This window comes from Rutidosis leptorrhynchoides, chromosome 10, assembly GCF_046630445.1.
Source record: "Rutidosis leptorrhynchoides isolate AG116_Rl617_1_P2 chromosome 10, CSIRO_AGI_Rlap_v1, whole genome shotgun sequence".
In the NCBI taxonomy this organism is placed as follows: Eukaryota; Viridiplantae; Streptophyta; class Magnoliopsida; order Asterales; family Asteraceae; genus Rutidosis; species Rutidosis leptorrhynchoides.
The window spans coordinates 110,349,100-110,370,936 of NC_092342.1; the positions used below are offsets into that span (position 1 = coordinate 110,349,100).

Below are 21,837 nucleotides of genomic sequence, written 5' to 3' on the forward strand. Positions count from 1 at the left end.
AAGTCGGAATTATATAAAGATTAAGTTTAAATTTGGTCAGAAATTTCTAGGTCGTCACAGACGGAGGAAGTAACAATTATGAAAACTTACTTTCTAACTATCATCTTCTTACAAAATCCACTTAGTACCAAAATAAACGAAATAATTCATTTTTACTATAGAGTAATAATCAACATTCTATTTCTATTGAAAAACAAACCACACATGATAGGGGACCATTTTTTAACTATCTAAAACTTAAATATATTTTCTGTCAACCAACACAACTACAAGGACTTCATAAATCATAATGTAACTCATTTGACTAACGATTTCAATTTTCCTCTTTAACTGTATTTAATTTTATTATTTATTTATTTAGTATTAGTACTCCGTATTATTATTTATATTCTACTAAAATACTACTCCCTCACTCTCTTAAACCTCCATCACTCATCTCTCATTACCAGATATATACATACACTTCACATTTTGTATATACCTCTGCAATAATTCTTAATTCTCATCAAAGGTAAGATCACTACTCATCAATTCCTTTTCAACTTCTTTAATTCAACAGTAATTAACTAATAAATGCGAAATCTCCGTTTACTTTCCGTTAATTTCACGTTAATTTTCTGTTAATTCTCAATTACTCAATGTATGAATATTATTACATTTACACACATACAGTGCGTGTTTGAATTGTTTAAACTGTGAAGGTATTAGGTATTTATACTCGTACTAATGTAAGTGATGATGATACTGATTCTTAGCTCTGTAACGAGGTTTTGTTAGATAGTGACGTAGAATCGAATATGAGCAATTCAGTAGGCCACAGTTTGCTTCAATCCACGGTTTTAAAGCAGAATTATTCTAATTACATTGCCGGAAATACTTTATTTCAAGCTCAAGCCACTTCTCTGATACGGAAATCATCTTCATCTGCTTTAATATCCACCGATTTTCGCGGTCCTAGACTCACTATCCGGAAGTTAGTATCGGAGACGAATCGACGCGCTTCCTGTCTTGTTCAAGCAGTTTTAGCCACAGATCATACCTCTGAGGTAGTTTTTCTATACTTCATTGTTTGATTACATATATTGTGTATGTATATATGTTTATGATATGATAATATGTGCTTTTGAGTGGATGAAGAGGTGATATATGATAGTTATGTTTCCTTAGAGTGTACGATTATCTCCTTTTTTTTTTTTAAAAACTGTAGTTAAGATCTTAATTTAATGCTTATCTTTTGATTATGATTGTTTAATTGTTTATTTGTAAAGGTTACACAAGGAGAATATGTAGTGTTGAATCTCGAGGGTACTAGTTTGAAACTTAAGTTAATGTTTGTCTTTTGATCATAGGTGTTGCATCAGTTTTACATACTGAATATGCTGATATAGATGAATGGGTCCGAACGTAGTATAATATGAGTTTTTGTTATTTGATAATGTGCTATATTGGTTAGGACATATCATTTATTATTATAAAAGGGTGTAGACTAGGCACATGTATCTAGTAAAGTGATTTGCTAGAAATGTGCCATTCACTGCTTGTTAATAAGCAATCTGTGATGCTCTGACATAATTAATCTATGTAAAAATAATTGTTTACATAAAGGATTAGATGTATAAAGCAGTTAATATTTTCTTTATGGTAGTTTATAATACCCTTTTGTTGCACTTTGACATAGAATTCTTAAATGAAGGAACAAAACATCATGATTAGAAGTTTACAGAATAAGTACATCCATATGAAAACTATCTTGAAAGCTGACATTTAAGAGTCATGACTTCCCATAATAGATATGATATTTAAACTGTGACCTTTGTTATGTATCAAAAGTAATACCTATCCTGTTTGAACTGGCTGTCTTGTAATTACGCCAAAATATATGTTCAGTTTCTAAATGGTGCTTTATTCAGCCAAAATATGAGTTCTATCCTCGTGTAAATCTACTATCACCTCAAAGCTTTTGTCTTATGGCTTGTAAAAGCTAATTGCGGTTCATGGTTTAATAGTTTCTTCTTTTATCTTTGTAGCAGCTGGGAAAAAAGTACATTCTGGGAGATAATATTGAGATGAAGGTATGAAATGTACACGTGGATACAGGAATATTGAATAAAAGACTAGTTAGATCCTACAAAGTTACATTATGAAACTCAAGTATAAATCTATGTACTAAAACAAATATGTGCATATTCTTGTTTACAGGTTGATGTTAAAATCTCGTCTATTCCAGTAGTAGAGATTCAGCTTACTAACAGTACTGACCATCTATATCTACATTGGGGGGTTCTACGAAATATAAACGAGTAAGCTATTAGTTATGAGTTTATCTATGATTCTACAAGTCAAATGTTTGTTTACACCATTTAATCCTTTTTTCTTATGTTATCTTTCTAGGAAATGGCTACTTCCCAATCGTCGTCCTGAAGGGACTAAAGTATACAAGGACAGAGCTCTTAGAACCCCCTTTGTAAAGGTAGCTTACGGTTGATACATCAAGTTCATTGTTAATTCTTGTTTTTGTAAGTATTTGTAGCAGCTAATTTGTGTCTCTTTATTTATTTTTATTTTTTTGTTCTAGTCCGGTTCCAATTCATTCTTGAAAGTAGAGATTGACGACCCTTCATTACAAGCTCTAGAGTTCCTAATAGTAGATGAATCGAAGAATAAATGGTATTTCTATCTTTTTAAGACTTGTTGGTATTGGATTGAACATTCAGTTTTATGATAACACCCCTTCCTCACTCCCATTTAGGTACAAAAATAATGGCAAAAATTACCATATCAAGCTGTCTTCAAAGGAAAAGCAGGTTTCGAATGTCGTAGTTCCTGAAGACCTTGTACAAATTCAGGCATTTTTGAGATGGGAGAAGAAGGGGAAGCAAATGTACACACCGGAACAGGAAAAGGCAAGTAAACTCTCAAAGACTTTTAATACTGTCTTTGTCGATCTAGTTAGAACAGACATGTCTTTGAACATGTTCAAAACCAATGCCAGCTAAGAATATAAGATGTGGGATGCTATGCAGTTTAAGATCAATATTGAAGTGTACAAGTATCTTCTGCACCTAATAACTATAGTTGTTGTCTATTTAGAAGTTACAAGGTTAAATAGTGTCTTACCACCAAGGGTATGTAGTGTACAGGAACAAAATGTCTTAATGCTAAATATTCCTAAATAATCCACTTATGTTCCCGATAAATATATTGATATATAGAGGTATTTCATGTTCAAGAGATATTATGTGCCTTCATCTATGGTTAACTTATATGAACCTAAATAAACTAAATTTGTAAAAGAGCTATGGTCTGTTTATTTTAATAGATTTCTCATAAAATACACCAATAATTTTTTAATATGGTACTAGAGGGCTAATCTAGACTCCTAAACTGGTATATGGTTCTTATATTCCTTTTTAAGGTTCAAGCTAACGTGGCTCTTCACTATACTAAAGAAATTTAACAAATTTTAGGTGGAATATGAAGCAGCTCGTGCGGAGCTAAATGAAGAAATAGCTAGGGGAAGTTCCATAGAGGACATACGAAATAGACTAACTAGAAAAGATGGTACAAGTTCTGAAAAAAGTACTGGAGTTTCAGAAAAAGAGATACAAACTAAGGTTCATAAGCCGATGGAGAAAAAAATGTACTCCTCTCAAAGAATTCAACGGAAGAAGAGGGACCTCATGGAACTTCTCAGCAAACATATTCCAGTTTCTGTAAAATCTGCAGAGGAAAATATATCTGCGAAACCAAAAATTTTGTCTGCAGTGGAACTGTACTTTAAGGGTATAGAAGAACAAAGTGACATAAATATCGTGAACAAAAAGACATACAGAATCTCCGACAAGGAGCTTGTGGTACGATATCCTTGCTCTATTGGTGTTCCCTTACAGGAAAATAGAAATGGAAAAATGGGCAGACAGGGTAATGAACCGAACTTGTAATCTGGGTACCCGTTGACCCAAAACACTTGTTGTCCAAAATATTGAATTTGAGTCTAAAGTATGATAACAAATAATATATTATCTCCGGTATAAGGTTAGTTTTAGAATGAAATGAAGTAGGAGGTATTATTCATTAAATACTGTATACTTGACATTTGGCTCATTTCAATGGTAGCTAACCTTTTCAATTTGCTTGTTTCAACCATTAGAGATAAAGCATATTCGGAATAGAAGCATTCATAAGAAATGGGTATAGATTGCCACCTCTACAGTAATATAATTGCATTCACTCAGAAACCTTTTGTATGTTATAGGTACTTGCAACAAAGGCAAAAAATAAGATGAGAGTGCATCTGGCTACAGATGTAAATGAGCCACTTACTCTTCACTGGGCGTTATCAAAGAACGCTGGAGAATGGCTGGCAAGTTTATGTATTCTAGCTAGTTGAGATTGACCCAAACATAGTATGATTATATTCATCACTTTTCTAAGGGAATAATAAAGTTATTGTACATATTGCAGGCACCACCCGATAGTTCATTACCAGAAGGGTCTATTCATTTAGCTACAGCTGCTGACACACAGTTTTCAACAATCTCTATTGATGGTGCTGCTAACAAGGTATGCGAAAAGAAATGGTTCTAAACCTTTTAATTATTTATTTATTTAGCTAAATTAAATTTTATCCATTATCTACCATCATGGTCACATACTTTGTGTATAACAGATACAGCAGTTGGAACTAGAAATTGGAGATGGTAGCTTCGTCGGGATGCCGTTTGTACTTTTCTCTGGTAAAAAATGGATCAAGAACAATGGCTCAGACTTTTATGTTGAATTTAATGGGCCCAAGAAGGCAACAAAGGTTCCTCCATATTACATTGGAAACTTACTAGTCCTTTACATGCATATTTATTCTTATATTTCAGTTGTTCCATTATTACAATTTTCATATACTTCTCTTACGTAGGAAATCGGTGATGGTAAGGGTACTGCTAAGTCCTTGTTAGATAGAATAGCAGGGCTTGAGAGTGAGGCACAAAAGTCTTTTATGCATAGGTTAGTACTCTTTTGGTTGCACCATGCAAGATTATGATTCTAGTTTGCACCATACATTACGGCTTCTTCTTAAAAAAATCATGTTATATGCCACATATTTTGATATTGTGTCTTGTCACTTGAGGTATATGTAAAAGATGTAAACTTTGGAAACTTATGCAAATCCTCCTTGTTCTCATGCTAATCATTATGTTTGTTACTGGCTTGTGTTAATAATCAGTCTTAATTTCTTCATGTCCGTCTCAGATTTAATATCGCAGCAGATTTGATGGAAGAAGCCAAGAACACTGGTGAGTTGGGTCTTGCAGGAATTCTTGTATGGATGCGGTTTATGGCTACAAGACAGCTAATTTGGAATAAGAACTACAATGTAAAGCCACGGTAAGGCATGAAGCTGAACACCCATTACAATTTTCTTTACATTCATCTTCTATGAGCTATAACATGGCGTCAACACATTTAATTACAGATGGGTCTATTTGGGTTATATTTTATCTCTGACGGGTCTACTGGTTAAACTTAGAGATTTAACTAAAAATGAAACTGGTCAAATGGGTTGAAGGTTTCCCACTGTATTCAAATCCATAAAACATTCTAAGTTCTTTATTGGAAAAGGTTTAAGTTATTAATGTATAAAAAAGTAGTTTTGTAAAATATTTAACAGATCAATCAATCAATTATATATGAAAAAAGAAGAAAAATTGCTTGTGGGTTGGCCTGACCTGGGTGCCCATTTTGCAAGGCTACAATTTCCAAGGTTTCTGATGTATCTCATGTACATACAAATATGGTCCTACTAACAAAATACACCGTTAAGTATGCCAGCATCAGATATGACTTAAGCTAATGACCAAGGCTCATAATAGTTTGGGGCATGATTTTCATGTCTATATTTGGTGCAGTGAGATAAGCAGAGCTCAGGATCGGCTAACAGACTTGCTTCAGAACGTTTACGTGAACTATCCACAATATAGTGAACTTTTAAGAATGATCATGTCAACTGTTGGACGTGGAGGTGAAGGTGATGTTGGGCAGCGTATTCGGGATGAAATTTTAGTGATCCAGGTGGGTCTAATTTCTTATTGTGTTCCTTCTTTTATATTGGAGGCTCGAGCTAATTTTCACATGTTTGCCTACTGTAGAGAAATAATGATTGTGCAGGTGGAATGATGGAAGAATGGCATCAGAAACTGCATAACAACACAAGCCCTGATGATGTTGTAATCTGCCAGGTATTAGATGAAGCTAATTTGTACTACTATTTATAAGTTTAATATGCCATAAATGACAATACATCAAATCTCATTTTGTGGCAGGCGCTAATAGATTATATTAAAAGTGACTTCGACATGAGTGTTTACTGGAACACACTGAATACAAATGGAATAACAAAAGAACGACTTCTAAGTTATGATCGGGCCATTCGCAATGAGCCCAAGTTCAGGGGAGATCAAAAGGACAGCCTTTTGCGCGATTTGGGGAACTACATGAGAACATTGAAGGTCTGGATTCTCTTTTTATATCGTCTCTTTTAAACCAAATTGATGCAGGCTGTCAAAATCGTTGTCCCACTCTCATCTGGTGCAGGCAGTTCATTCAGGTGCAGATCTGGAGTCTGCTATAAACAACTGCATGGGCTATAAATCTGAGGTAATGATTAGCAGCATGATAAATGCAAAAGTAATATTCTTTAGGTGAATTTCCAGTTTCGGTAGCGAACATCGTTTCCTGGTAAATGATACAAGGCAACCAACTTTCCTATTTTTTGGTTAAAAGTGATCTGTCCTGGTTACCTAGTCAAATTGCTGATGTGGCGGTTAATTTGCCATGTGGTCTATTTCTAGCATGACACTATGATTTCATCTGGAAACTGGCTAACTTACAAGATTACTATGAATTTAACTTCTTGAAAGTTCAATGTGTTTTTAAGTATAAACAAAGGCTGTAAACTGATTTGGATGTCTACCTGAAGTACATTATCATTATATTCAGTTTACCCTGGTTATGCTCTGACTCATTATACAAAGGGAGAACTGGTTTCTTTTTAATCGTTCAAAATTTAGGGACAAGGATTCATGGTTGGAGTGAATATTAATCCTGTAGCTGGTCTGCCATCTGGATTTCCGGTAATCATTTTTGGACTGTCATCTTTAGTAATTTCATATTTTTGGGAGGAATTTTTTACACCCCGTGATTCTGTACTACTCGCAAAATTTCAAACAGGAACTGCTTCAATTTGTTTTACAACATGTTGAAGATAAGAATGTGGAAGCTCTTCTTGAGGTACCTTAAAGTTTCTTTTCAGGCTTCTGTGCATAACTTATTGCAAATAAAAGCCATTCTGTATTGTTTTTCTTACCGCAATATAAACATATGATTTATTATTCATTTAGGGACTGGTAGAGGCACGTGAGGAACTTAGACCATTACTGTCTAAACCAAACGATCGTCTAAAGGATCTTCTCTTTTTGGACATTGCCCTAGACTCTACTGTAAGGACAGCCATTGAAAGGAGCTATGAGGACTTGAACAATGCGAAGCCAGAGGTAAATCCCATATCAGCCATTTTGGTTCTGGTTTTGATTTTTGTTCTGTGTTCCGTTTTCTGTTAGCACGTCGATATTTCTCACACAAATTCCATTATGCACTATAGGTATTGTTATCGTGATAATTGATAAAAATTTCATGTTTGACCTCAACTTTTTGGCAGAAAGTCATGTATTTAATTACTCTTCTTCTCGAGAATCTCATACTCTCATCTGACAACAATGAGGATATGATCTATTGCCTAAAGGTAATATCAGTAACCTGTCTGATCATCTTTCCATTCCTTTATTTGTGTAAGAGGATAGTAGAATCTTTAAACTGACTCAACTTTTTTCCAGTTATACCATTTGTGTCTTCATATGTTATAAGTAATACATAAGTAATCTTTAGGGGCTACTTTATTTATTTATTTTTTAATATTTTGGTTAAACTTGGATGAGCTTAGTTTCTACTGGATATTGCTTTATTACTAGATGCCTCATATCCTTTCTATATTTAATTTGAAGGGATGGAATCAAGCAATAAACATGTTAGAGACTGGAGATGGTAGTTGGGCACTATTTGCAAAATCAGTACTTGATAGAACCCGACTGGCACTTGCGGGAAAGGGTGAGTTGTATAATCAACTGTTACAACCTTCTGCTGAATATCTTGGAGCTCGGCTTAATTTGGACCAATGGGCGGTAAGACATAATGTCATCATCCTTCTCTTGCATTTAATCGAATGTGCTATCATATAGGAATCTATTAATGTTCTTTTTCTTTTTGGGCTGTATGAGAATATCATGCTCTAACTTCCATTTGGGACCCACACAGGTAAGCATATTCACTGAAGAAATGATTCGTGCGGGATCAGCTGCTCCTTTGTCATCATTGGTTAATCGACTTGACCCTATTCTTCGCAGTGTAGCTAATTTGGGAAGGTTAGTTTAACTACCACTTTTGGTCAATCAATTTGCCAGTAATATATAATATATAGTCACAAGATGTCACATCTTTATGGTGTGCAAATTCTAAATGCAACTTCCCTTCATGTTGACAGCTGGCAAGTCATAAGCCCAATTGAAGCTGTTGGATATATTGTGGTTGTTGACGAGTTACTCTCGGTTCAAAACAAAACTTACGAATTGCCGACTATTTTAGTGGCCAAGTCTGTTAGGGGAGAGGAAGAAATTCCTGATGGTGCAGTTGCTGTTGTTACTCCTGATATGCCAGATGTTTTATCTCATGTTTCTGTCCGAGCAAGAAATAGCAAGGTATTGATCTAATATAAGAAATAGAGGTGACAGTTTTAACCCATTTACTTTTGAGTCAGTCAAGTTGGGTTATAATTTTACTCACACGGGTCTATTTAGAAGAATAAACTATAAGGGGCAAATCAAGTAGGTTGGAACTCAACCAAAGTTTACTTCTAGTGCATACAACATTCTAATTCTAATAGTCTTGTACTCTTGTTCTATAATCATAGAGTGAATTATGTCAATAATCCTTGTGATCTACATAAAATTACACCAATCGTCCTTATATTTTGAATATTACAGCGGTAGTCTCTCTGATTCTCATTAAATTACGCCAGTCGTCCTTATTTTCTAAAAATTACACTGATCATCTCTGACTTACCTAAAATTGTATGTTGATGGTCCCTCCTATTAATGCACATTTGGAATAACTCGGGGACCTTCAACATACATTTTTATATAAGCCATAGGGACAATCAATGTAATTTTTTAAATATAAGAACAACTGGTGTAATTTCATTAAAACCATAGGGACGACCACTGTAATTTTTTAAAGATAAGGACGGTTGGTGTAATTTCATGTAAATTACAAGGACTATTGGTATGATTTACTTATAATCATATCATATGTCGAGTATGTTTTAAATCATAATTTTTAAAAACGGACAAAAAGGATACGTGGGACTGTCAAACTGGGGCTAGCCTTACTAGCATTGACCTGTTTTAACTAGAACCAATACTGACCCATTACCACAGGGCTTTTTTCAACACCTGTAAAGGAAATATGATCTACTTGTACCATTATATAGAATTTGATGCAATATATGCTTGCCTTTGAGGTATTCGTTCTTACGATGAGTTTCAATTCTCATGGAAGGTTTGCTTTGCAACGTGTTTTGATCCCAATATTTTGGATGATCTTCGAGCAAAAGAAGGAAAACTGTTGCAACTGAAACCTACATCAGCTGATGTAACTTATAGGTAATGTTTTTTCACGTTCTTAGTAAATTTCATCATCATACTCTATTAGCAAGTGTAACTTACTTCATCTCTGATCTGTGTGTATGATCTTAGTGAGGTGCGTGAGGGAGATTTGAAACAATCAAATAACTTGGATGAAGTTGGTCCATCCCCAAATATAAAATTGGTCAAAAAGGAGTTTGCTGGTAAATTTGCTATATCGTCTGACGAGTTCACCAGTGAAATGGTTAGGTTTCTATCGTCATTCTTATTAAAAATATAACAATATCATAATTTATTATATATTTAACTTTCTTTTGTTATATTAAGGTTGGAGCTAAATCACGTAATATAGCATACCTTAAAGGAAAGGTCCCATCTTGGGTTGGCATTCCTACTTCAGTTGCATTACCATTTGGAAGTTTTGAGAAAGTTCTTTCTGATGAACTAAACCAGGTACTTCATATTTGTAAAATTATGTCCTTGTGTTGACACATATTAGCAAGGGAAATGATATTTCCACAGGGCTGATTTGATGCATTTTATGTAAAAGGACAAATATACCCTTATATTTTCTTAAAAATATCACCTCCCTTTTAGCAAATATGTGTAAGTTAATAAGACAATTTAGTGTATTAAGGTTCTTAGTGCGATTTTTATCCAGTGATTTATTATTTCTAATTTTCGAATTAAAGGGTGATATAACGTCTGTCGTCATCTTTTTTAGCGACCCAAGATTGTCTAAATAATACATTAATTTTGTAGGGGGTGTCCCAAAAGTTGCAAATATTAAAGAATAAATTAGAAGCAGGAGATTCTAATGTCCTTGAGGAGATTCGCAAAACTGTGTTAGAGCTTGTTGCACCACCCCAGCTTGTAAGTGTTATATTTATCTTTAAGTTATTAGTTTTGGGGTGTTTAATTACAATTAGAAACATCTAATAATGCCAATCGTTAATTTAGGTACAAGAGCTGAAAAGCAAAATGCAAAGTTCTGGCATGCCATGGCCCGGTGATGAAGGTGAACAGAGATGGGAACAAGCCTGGATTGCTATTAAAAAGGTTAGAGGAGCATGTTCCCTTATATATCAAGGGGGCAATTTCGACCCATATGCTTATTATGGAGTTCAGGCTGTGTTTTATCTTGAACCAGTCAAATGGGTTTAGTAAGTTGGATATAGAAGTAGCTTACTATTATGTGGTCAGAAGTTGCCCAGTGTGTATTCTTAATTTATTAAGCTTAAAGCCTCATAAATCAATATTTCATGAAATTTGAATATCTTTGTAATGATATAATTTCTGTAATAATATTGGTTGTCAATTTCCAGGTTTGGGCTTCAAAATGGAACGAGAGAGCATACTTCAGCACACGAAAAGTGAGACTAGATCACGACCTCTTATGCATGGCTGTCTTAGTTCAAGAAATAATAAATGCTGATTATGCATTTGTTATTCACACCACAAATCCATCTTCAGGAGACGAATCAGAGATATATGCTGAGGTTATTAGATTTTACCATTAATTTATTATACCCATTAGTCATCATCACAAATATCTGTAGTTTTAATTTTGGTTTATAACATTTGTAAAATTTTTGTCTAGGAAGGAGGGGTACTTCTGAATTTTGACTAATGGTCAAATACTTGCATCAAAAATTTTTGTCATGTCAAACAGTGAATATATTGATATATTAATATGGTTAATTGATTAGATGTGATCATAACATGGGTTTATAAATTATAACTGTCTGTTATGCTGCTACAGGTTGTAAAGGGTCTTGGAGAGACTTTGGTAGGAGCTTATCCAGGCCGAGCTTTAAGTTTCATTTCGAAGAAAGACAAACTTGATTCTCCTAAGGTACTTACATTCTGTGTTCATTCTTTTGGTGGTCTAGTATGTATTTGATTATAAACTGTACCCTATATATATAACTGCCCATTATAGCAAGATTGAAATTTCTCTGTTACCATTTCAATTTATGCAGGTTTTGGGTTACCCTAGCAAACCTATTGGACTTTTTATAAAAAGATCCATTATCTTCCGATCCGATTCCAATGGCGAAGATCTAGAAGGCTATGCTGGTGCTGGACTCTATGATAGGTAAAATTGAAATTGTTACTTTATTTCTTTCTTGAAATCATAATAGTCCATTTAGCTATTCTTTTTTTTTTTTTTTTTTTTTTTTTTTAAAAGCTTCATTTGGTCTTGTTTGAAGCTCTAAAAATGTTATATTGATTATGCCCCGTTCAATGGTTACATTCTTTTTTATATCTGTGCAGTGTGCCAATGGATGAAGAAGATCAGGTAGTACTTGATTACTCATCCGATCCATTGATAGTTGATGGAAACTTCCAGAAATCGATCCTCTCAAGTATTGCTCGTGCTGGAGATGCTATCGAGAAGTTATATGGTTCCCCACAAGACATTGAAGGTGTGGTAAGAGATGGGAAGATCTATGTGGTCCAAACGAGGCCGCAGATGTGATCCGATTGTGCATTCATTCATGCCTATATAACATCTGAACTTTGTCTAACTAGTCTATATCTATACAAAATTCATAGAAACATAAATAACCATAAGAATAAATTGGCCTAGATCAACATATTGTCATGGACATGGCTTATAGTACTTTCTAAGTAAATATAATCATATTTATTTCTTCATTCCATCATATCTCTAATGTTTTACAGTTACTTTTAATCAACTTATCCATCTTGCATTCTTGTTTTTTTTTTGGCTTTTACCTGGATCATTTTTGAGAAAGCTTTAGTTAGATATACGTGACACCTTATGCACATATGAATAAGTTTTCCATGCAAGTTAGATCCTTTCTTTTGCCAGATTAATTTTTTTTGTTGACCGACTTAAATCTAACCAAAAGATTTGAGATCTAGCATCGCGAACATTTAATTGACCATGAGCCTTGATGTTTCTTTAGAGCCAAACATTTTTTTCACAAATTACACAGCAACTAAATTAGCTATTGTAGTGCAAGATATCACTGTTTTAAGGAAATAAAACATATGGGTCATCCAAGGTGTGCATATTCTGGGTATAATCAAGATTAAGCATAGTTTAGTTTTATAATACATAATGATAATGAAGATACAAACAACCAAATCCACATGAACTTCCACACCTTTTACAAAAACATACACCTTTATTCAACTCACAACTATGTCATTCTTGTACACTCAACGCGGGGATGGGCATGTCAAGATGTTGACCCATGCTTCGTTAACTCGTCCAGTGAGATGCGACGATGAGTTGTACTGCGCAATGGTATACGAGCCTTTCTCTTTAGAAACCGTAATATTCTTCCCATTAAAATACAAAGGCTTAGACAAACTCAACACAAGCGATGTTTTTTCTTTATAGATATTATCATCTTGAGCAAAACCAGAAAACGTTCTCACTGCTACGCACTGGTTTTTCCAGTTGGTAATACGCAAATTGAGTTGGGCCGAAGGCACTGGTGGTTTTAATGGGAAATACATGCTTACCGAATAGTCTGTACCACTAAGCGTCGATGTGATAGTGGTAAGTACAGGTTTTGTGATTTTTAATTTAGTGCTGTCTTCATTTGCACCATGAATGTACTGATACAACCTGTGACCAAATAAAAAAGCAACTGTGGTTGGTAATAATGGATGAAAAATATACTATCATCTGATCTATTATAATTTAATTTCTATTTTTTTCTCGCAATAATGTTTATGTGGCAAGAAAACGATATATGATAGAGGTAGAACCTGTGAAACCCGTCATGAGTAGATTTACTGAAGGATGAACCACCAACGACTGGAGCAGATATCCACGATGAGTCACGGTAGTGTCTGATTTCGATATCTGGTGCCGAGAGTATGACTGTGTATAGTGGAGTCTCAGTTGCATTTACATGACAACTAAGTAGTATCATTAGAGTAATAAGGTAACTTAAAACTAGAAACTTATATTTTAGAGCCATTTTTGGTGATTGATGACACTCTTTAAGTGTTTGTAGATTTGTTTGGCAAGTGTTGCAAGTGTTCTGTATCTACGTCAAGTGCTATTTATACAGCACTTCATCTATTAGAAAGCAAAAAAGTAAGATAAAATAGCACTCGTGTTTGTATAAAAACTGCAATTTGGTTTATGAAGCTACCTTCAGATATCTGACTAATAATGAATGATTAATTTAAACACCTGAAATTAAAGTTGTAAACAATTGAGTACGGAGTATATATGGAGTATTATTATAGGTATATATGTACATGATGATGCTAGAAAAAGTAGATAACATTCTTTTCAAACTCGGTTTGATTAAACTTTTAGGTTAATTTGTTATTAAAAATGCGTTTGCCGGGAGTCGAACCCGGGTCTATTGCTTGGAAGGCAATTATCCTAACCGTTGGACTACAAACGCAACATGTCAATTATGCTCCAAGAAGCATATTAAATAGATAATTAAATGTGATATTCATAATATGATATGAAATTTTCTCGATTCACGGCAAAAGGTAAAACATCTAAACTCGATGTAACTGTGTTTCTTTTGAAATCCGCCAAACTTAACTCGTAAGAATTGGATGCTAGTAAAATAACTCCACCAAGTACCTTCATGATCATTTACCCACCCACACACAATCTGAAAGAAATCTATCCGTCACCGCAAGTAACCGTAAATAGGTAAAAACCTCGGTGGGATTCTAACCTGTGACTCCCGTAGGAAAATCCACAAAGTCCAGCCTCCCATGGAATTCGGACCCACGTCAATTCCACAAAAGTTCTCCTCCCATATACCATTCGGCTACGACCTACTTAGTCAAAATTGTCAAAATTGGTGAGTTCCGCTTTGTTAAATTAGGGTTATAAATCATTATCAAAATTGGAACTCAAACCTTCGCTCATTTTACAAACTAAGACTTCTATTCTAAGGCTACATGTAACAATGAGTCTGTTAGTTAATTGATAAATTTCTCAATTCATTTACACGATTCTTTTACCTTCTTATTTTCATATCGTATACGTCAATATGACTTTTTAATAAAATCAAACAATTAACAATTAACAAAATTATATTATATCATACTCGTATAATTATAGCCCGATCTGTTGACATAAGCGACACCGAATTATAGTAAACCGCTAGTAATAATTGAAAATAGCGACAATAAAGATACACCGAGATTTAACGTGGAAAACCCCAATAGGGTAAAAAATCACGGGCAAGGAAAGAAACGTTTCACTAATAAGAATAATAGGAATTACACTTCTCTCTAATTACAAGGATAAGTACTAATTTTAATATCTCTTGTAAATAGGAGACTAACACTCACTAACTCTCTATTTAATCTTTTAGTACAAGACTAGTGAAATGGCCCATGAAATCACGGTTTGTTCAAACGAAATAATTTAATGACATCTTTTAGGTATTAAGTGAATGTAAATGCTAAAGTCATTTATTTTAATGACCCGTTTGATTAAAAAACTTGTCGTTGTTTTTACAAATATATAGAGACATGTATTTTCGCATACATATGTAACGTAATTAATTTCGTAAAAAGGATCCATATTTGAATATTAATAATATAATAATTATAATTATAATTATAATTATTATATTAAAAGTAAATAATAATAATAATAAAATTCGCTCAAAATTGAGTATTTATATTTTTAATAATAATAATTATTATTAGTATTAATAAATGCCTTTTAAATTTTTTAGAAAATTAAAATACAATTATTATATAAAAGTTGTACAATATGCTTTAAAATCTGGGTGTTCTGTAGAAGATTTTACAATTTAGGAAAGATTAATATTTTCTTTTATAAAAGATTTCGTATTATTTTTTTAATTAATTTAATATAAAATTATGACATCATAATTATGAAAATTTAAGGGTAATTAGCTTAATGATGACATCATCATCTTAGAGATTTATATGACTATATAGATTGAAGAATGAGTATGGGATGTATAAATGAGCATGTATGATGCTCTATTTATACTACTTGAAAATGGAAGAAGTTGTAAACAAATTGACAACCATGTACTAGTTGTAAACAAATTGACAACTATGTGATAGTTGTAAACAACTTGGCAACCATATGGTAGTGAATGTTGCCAATTCAAATTTGTCTTCAACAATTGTAGGCAACTTTAGTTCCTATGTGTCCACACTATATTATTCAACAATCTCCCACTTGAAGATTTGATTGAAGCTCAATCAATCTTCACACGACAATCCTTCTTTGCCGATGATGTTGCTTACGTTTCCGCTAGGCCGCATGAGGAACGACACCAAGTAAACTTGTCACTGCTTATTGACTTCATTAGATAATCAACTACATTGTTGTCAGTATGAATTTTCTGCATAACCACAGTTCCTTCTTCCACTTTCTGACGAATGAAGTTATACTGAACTCGTATATGCTTTGTCTTTGAATGAAATGCTGGATTCCTTGCAAGATGTAAGGCACTCTAGTTGTCACAAAATAGAGTGATATTCTCTTGTTTGTGTCCGAGTTCCTCCAAAAACATCTTTAATCATACTGCTTCTTTAGCAGCATGAGTAGCTGCTACATATTCTGCCTCTGTTGTTGACGTGGCCACAACTGACTGCCGTTTTGAAACCCAGCTTACTGTTCCACCACAAAGTGTGAAAACATATGCAGTGGTAGATTTACTGTTATCAATATCACCTGCATAATCTGAATCAACATACCCTTTGACAATAAATTCTCGTTTCCCGTAAGATAACGCAACATCTAAGGTTCCCTTGATGTATCTTATGATCCTCTTAACCGCATCCCAATGCGCTCTACCAGGATTCGCTATGTACCGACTAACTACTCCCACTGTATGTGCAATGTCTGGTCTTGTACATATCATTGCGAACATTAAACTTTGTAACATCCCGTCTTTTCCCGTTTACTTTCCATTTAATTATTTTAAAGTCCGTTATATAATTATAACATCTTCCGTTAAAACACGTTTTTAAAATATTTCGTTTAGGTAATTCACGCACCCGCTTCAAACTTGAGGGACTAATTGTGTCAAGTGGCCAAAGTGGTGACTAGGTCAACTAGTCAACCACCTCACCACTTCTACTCATTCATTCATCTTCTCTTTTACTACTTCCACTTTATTCTCTCAAACACCAACTTAAAGAATCATCATCCATTTTGAATCTAGCAAGCGTTCTTCAAAACAAATTACATATTTGGAATCCTTGCATCTTCCTCTTCGAATCCATACCAACATCATCTCATTTGGGTAACTTTCTAAAAACACTAGATTTTATGTTCTTGATGTTTTTGACTTATAAAAGTGTTACTTAGTGTCTATGGCTCGAGTCTAACATGAATATATGATTTGTATGTTCGGTCTTGTTGTTTTGGTGAAACTAGCATGAACTTGACATGAGCGTGTTTAATCTTCAGTTTTGGATGATTAAATGATGTTGTTATGTTAAAGTTCATGTATTAAATGTGTTTCTAGCATCACTAGCTCCATTTTGATGTGTAGGTTGATTAAGAAAGCTTCACTAACAACGATTATTGATTTTGTGATTTTGGTTAGGTTTGATAGACTTAGTATGAACTTTCGATGCATTAAATGCTTGACAATGTTGTTTGTAAGTGTTTAGTTATATTGTATACGTAATTACCTACGAAATGGTGTATTGAATGTAGGTAGTAAGTTCCCAAGTCATCAAAGTGCATTTATGAACTTGAATGTAATTAACGATTAACATTTAATGCGGATTTGGTTGTTATAAATGTTGAATTGATTGATGAAATGGGCTTAGTTGTTTTCCTTGTCAAAATACCTTTCCAACGATATAAGATACATGTTTTGATTGTTTGCGGATCATAAATTGTGTTTGTTTGAGTTTTGGTTCCAGACTTGTGAAATTTCAGCAACTTCAAACTGTCCAGGTGTTTGGACGCCGTCCAACCCTTCACAGCTGGACGCCGTCCAGCCAATCTGGACGCCGTCCAAATGAACTACCAGATTCTGCTTTGCTTGGTCATTTCACGAAAAATTCTAACTATGCTACGCACCTCCGATTAACATGTAACTTGTTCTAACATGCTTATATATGATTTAAAACCTCGGAAAAATTGTCCGAGACCCGACCTGAATGTGTTGACTTTTTCGCTGACTTTAACTCGACCAAAGTTGACTTTTAATCAAACTTAACCAAATGCTTATGCAATTGTTCTAACGTGTTTTTATACTTGTATCTTGCATGAAACTTGACAATTTGACTCACATGCTATATTAATCGAGTCGTAACGAGCCATAGGACTACTTGAACACTTTGACCGACCGTGTTTACCGATATTGATACAACCTATTTGTTTATGAAATGTCCCGTTCATATTGATTATAAACGTTCCATATTAATTGATTTCGTTGTGAGGTTTTGACCTCTATATGAGACGTTTTTCAAAGACTGCATTCGATTTTAAAACAAACCATAACCTTTAAAATATTACGAAGATTATCAAATAATGTTAATCTACAATATAGAGTTTTCACACGACGATTACATAATGGTTTACAATAATATTACACAACAATATATGTCTTCGAATGCAGTTTTTAAACAATATTATACAAGCATGCTGATTCCAACTCTTGTCCATAAATTAGCATGTAACAGCAGAAGCTCTTAATAATCACCTGAGAATAAACATGCTTTAAACGTCAACAAAAATGTTGGTGAGTTATAGGTTTAGCCTATATATTTATCAAATCATAATAATAGACCACAAGATTTCCATTTCCATTTCTCAATAACATGCAATCTGCATAAAAATCATTCATATGATGAACACCTGGTAACCGACATTAACAAGATGCATATAGAATATCCCCATCACTCCGGGACTCACAAATCGGATATGATAAATCGAAGTACTAAAGCATCCGTAACTCGGATGAGGCTTGTTGGGCAAAATAGATCTATCTTTAGGATTCGCGTCAATTGGTGGTAATTATCATAAACACCAATTCTTAGGCTACCAAGCTAAAAAAGGGGCATATTCGGTTCGATAATTTAACATAGAATGTAATTTCGATCACTTGTGTCTATTTTGTAAAAAATTTATAAAACTGCATGTATTCTCATCCCAAAAACAATATATTTCAAAAGTGGAACTATAACTCACTTTCACGTATTTTCACTTTGTTGGAAAATAAGACTTGGCCACTGGTCGATTCACGAACCTATAACAAATATGTACATATATATCAAAGTATGATCGAAATATATTCACAACATTTTTATTACGTTTTAATGATTTAAGTTTGTTAAGTTAACAGTCCAACGTTAGTAATCTATAACTAGTTGTCCATAGTTAAATGTACAGAAATAAATCAATATATATTATCTCGAATCAATCCACGATCCAGGGTATACAAGTCTCAGGCTAGATCACAACTCAAAGTATATATATTATTTTGGAATCAACCTCAACCCTGTATAACTAACTCAAGCATTACTGCATATAGAGTGTTTATGGTTGTTCCGAAATATATTATATAGATGGGTCGATATGATATGTCAAAACATTGTATACGTGTCTATGGTATCCCAAGATTACATAATATATGTTAGAATACATGTGTAATACAATATAAGTTAGTTAAGTTATGATTTGTATAGATTTGTTACAAATTTTACGTAGCTACAACAAGCAAAATCATCCAATCTTGTTTTACCCATAACTTCTTCGTTTTAAATCCATTTTGAGTGATTCAAGTTGATATGGTTTCATAATGAACTGAAAGTTATGAAACTAAATAGAAAAATATAAGTTTATAGTCGGAAATACAAGTTACAAGTCATTTTTGTAGAGGTAGTCATTTCAGTCGAAAGAACGACGTCTTGATGACCATTTTGAAAAACATACTTCCACTTTGAGTTTAACCATGATTTTTGGATATAGTTTCATGTTCATAAGAAAAATCATTTTCCCAGAAGTATAGCTTTTAAATCAAAGTTATCATAGTTTTTAATTATCCAAACCAAAACAGCACCCGGTTTCGCTACGACGGCGTATGTCCGGTTTTACGGTGTTCTTCGTGTTTCCAGGTTTTAAATCATTAAGTTAGCATATCATATAGATATAGAACATGTGTTTAGTTGATTTTAAAAGTTAAGTTAGAAAGATTAACTTTGTTTGCGAACAAGTGTAGAATTAACTAAACTATGTTCTAGTGATTACAAGTTTAAATCTTCGAATAAGATAGTTATATATATATATATATATATATATATGAATCGAATAATGTTATGGATATCATTACTACCTCAAGTTTAGTAGGTAAACCTACTAGAAGTGACAAGAAATGATCTAGCTTCAAAGGATCCTTGGATGGCTTGAAAGTTCTTGAAGTAGAATCATGACACGAAAATAAGTTCAAGTAAGATTTCTACTCGAATTAAGATAGTTATAGTTATAGAAATTGAATCAAAGTTTGGATATGAGTTTTACCTTGAATAGGAAATATAACCTACTATAAATAACAAAGGTTTCTTGATCTTAGATAATTACTTGGAATGGATTAGAAAGCTTGGAAGTATACTTGCAAACTTGAAAGGATTTTTGAAGTGTTCTTGAAGTGTTCTTCTTATGATGATTATAGCTTGATTCTTGAAGTAGTTTTTGATGAAAATGATGATTTGGTTACTGAAAAAATTCGTTAATAGGTATATGTGTGTGTTGAGAGAGAATTGGAAAGGAAAATGGAAATGAAATGAAGTGAATGGTGAGTGGTGAGTGGTGAGTGGGGTTAAAAGGAGTTCTTGTTAGTTGACTAGTTCATGGTAGAAGTTAAACTTGATTAGTCATGCATGATATAATCAAGAGTGGAATCCCATGCTAGTTCCTATTGGTATATACCCCTAGTAAGTATGTCTAGAAGCTGGGTATAATACGAGTACGAAGACTGAATGAATACGAGTAGAATAGTTGATGAAAATGAATGAGAATGTAATTGTAAGCATTTTTGTTAAGTATGAGTGTTTTGATATATGTCTTGAAGTCTTTCAAAAGTGTATTAATATAACTTAATACACTACATGTATATACATTTTAACTGAGTCGTTAAGTCACCGTTAGTCATTACATGTAAGTGTTGTCTTGAAACTTTTAAGTTAACGATCTCATTTAATGTAGTTAACCCATTGTTTATTATATCTAATGAGATGTTAAATTATCATATTATCATGATAACATGGTGTATGAATATATCTTGATACAATATATATATATATATATATATATATATATATATATATATATATATATATATATATATATATATATATATATATATATATATATTAAAACGTCGTTACAACGATAATCGTTACATATATAACTCGTTTTGAAACTCTTAAGTTAGTAGTCTTGTTTTACATATGAAGTTCATTGTTAACACACTTAATGATATATTTAATTATCATTTTATCATGTTAAACATAGTGTATCAATATCTTAATATGATTCATATGTATTTAGTAAGACGTTGTTATAACGATAATCGTTATATATATCGTTTCGAGTTTCTTAATTCAATAGTCTCATTTTTATGTATATAACTCATTGTTAATATACTTAGTGTGATACTTACCTATGATAATTCTCATGTTAACTATATATATATCCATATATATATATATCATCATGTAGTTGTTACAAGTTTAAACGTTCGTGAATCGCCGGTCAACTTGGGTGATCAATTGACTACATAAACTCATTTCAATTAATCAAGTCTTAACAAGTTTGATTGCTTAACATGTTGGAAACATTTAATCATGTAAATATCAATTTCATTTAATATATATAAACATGGAAAAGTTCGGGTCACTACAGTACCTACCCGTTAAATAAATTTCGTCCCAAAATTTTAAGCTGTTGAAGGTGTTGACGCATCTTCTGGAAATAGGTAAGAGTATTTCAGCTTCATTTGATCTTCATGCTCCTAGGTGAACTCGGGTCTCCTACGAGCATTCTATCGAACCTTAACGATCGGTATCTTGTTTTGCTTGAGTCTTTTAACCTCACGATCCATTATCTCGACGGGTT

The 21,837-nt window shown here is 33.2% G+C and overlaps 2 protein-coding genes and 1 non-coding gene across 4 annotated transcripts; 1 reads left to right on the forward strand and 2 right to left on the reverse strand.

Annotated features, from left to right (window-relative positions):
• Nucleotides 1-382: 382 nt before the first annotated feature.
• Nucleotides 383-12,447, forward strand: LOC139872420 (alpha-glucan water dikinase, chloroplastic-like). Of its 2 annotated transcripts, none has more exons than XM_071860292.1 (33): nt 383-511; nt 778-1,046; nt 2,028-2,072; nt 2,200-2,300; nt 2,392-2,470; nt 2,576-2,667; nt 2,750-2,903; nt 3,468-3,854; nt 4,256-4,363; nt 4,465-4,563; nt 4,670-4,807; nt 4,913-5,001; nt 5,248-5,382; nt 5,904-6,066; nt 6,144-6,233; nt 6,318-6,503; nt 6,589-6,651; nt 7,065-7,127; nt 7,225-7,284; nt 7,395-7,547; nt 7,712-7,795; nt 8,055-8,231; nt 8,365-8,471; nt 8,591-8,804; nt 9,664-9,767; nt 9,861-9,993; nt 10,077-10,202; nt 10,512-10,622; nt 10,710-10,808; nt 11,075-11,248; nt 11,512-11,604; nt 11,732-11,847; nt 12,027-12,447. In XM_071860292.1, the coding sequence occupies exons 2-33, from the start codon at nt 798-800 to the stop codon at nt 12,229-12,231; spliced, it is 4,197 nt and encodes a 1,398-aa protein (XP_071716393.1). In that variant the 5' UTR covers nt 383-511; nt 778-797; the 3' UTR covers nt 12,232-12,447. The 2 variants fall into 2 exon arrangements, with proteins under 2 accessions (XP_071716393.1, XP_071716394.1); XM_071860293.1 differs by having other exon boundaries at nt 2,031-2,072.
• A 494-nt stretch (nt 12,448-12,941) lies between these two features.
• On the reverse strand, nt 12,942-14,532 carry LOC139870534 (uncharacterized). Its single transcript, XM_071858320.1, has 3 exons — nt 14,441-14,532; nt 13,500-13,652; nt 12,942-13,356 (listed from the first exon to the last, which is right to left on the reverse strand). Exons 1-3 carry the CDS (start codon nt 14,530-14,532, stop codon nt 12,942-12,944), a joined length of 660 nt encoding a protein of 219 aa, XP_071714421.1.
• On the reverse strand, nt 14,081-14,152 carry TRNAG-UCC (transfer RNA glycine (anticodon UCC)). Its single transcript has one exon. It is a non-coding gene; the product is annotated as a tRNA-Gly (tRNA).
• Nucleotides 14,533-21,837: the final 7,305 nt, after the last annotated feature.

Bases quoted from the DNA above. Each gene is read 5' to 3' on its own strand.
- LOC139870534 (XM_071858320.1), bottom strand. From the start codon at position 14,532: ATGGTATATGGGAGGAGAACTTTTGTGGAATTGACGTGGGTCCGAATT. The intron at 13,653-14,440 runs GTTAGAATCCCA...GATACTACTTAG, and splicing joins TTTTCCTACGGGAGTCACAG to TTGTCATGTAAATGCAACTG. The intron at 13,357-13,499 runs GTTCTACCTCTA...ATTTGGTCACAG, and splicing joins ACTCATGACGGGTTTCACAG to GTTGTATCAGTACATTCATG.
- LOC139872420 (XM_071860292.1), top strand. From the start codon at position 798: ATGAGCAATTCAGTAGGCCACAGTTTGCTTCAATCCACGGTTTTAAAG. The intron at 5,383-5,903 runs GTAAGGCATGAA...TATTTGGTGCAG, and splicing joins AACTACAATGTAAAGCCACG to TGAGATAAGCAGAGCTCAGG. The intron at 6,067-6,143 runs GTGGGTCTAATT...TGCCTACTGTAG, and splicing joins ATGAAATTTTAGTGATCCAG to AGAAATAATGATTGTGCAGG.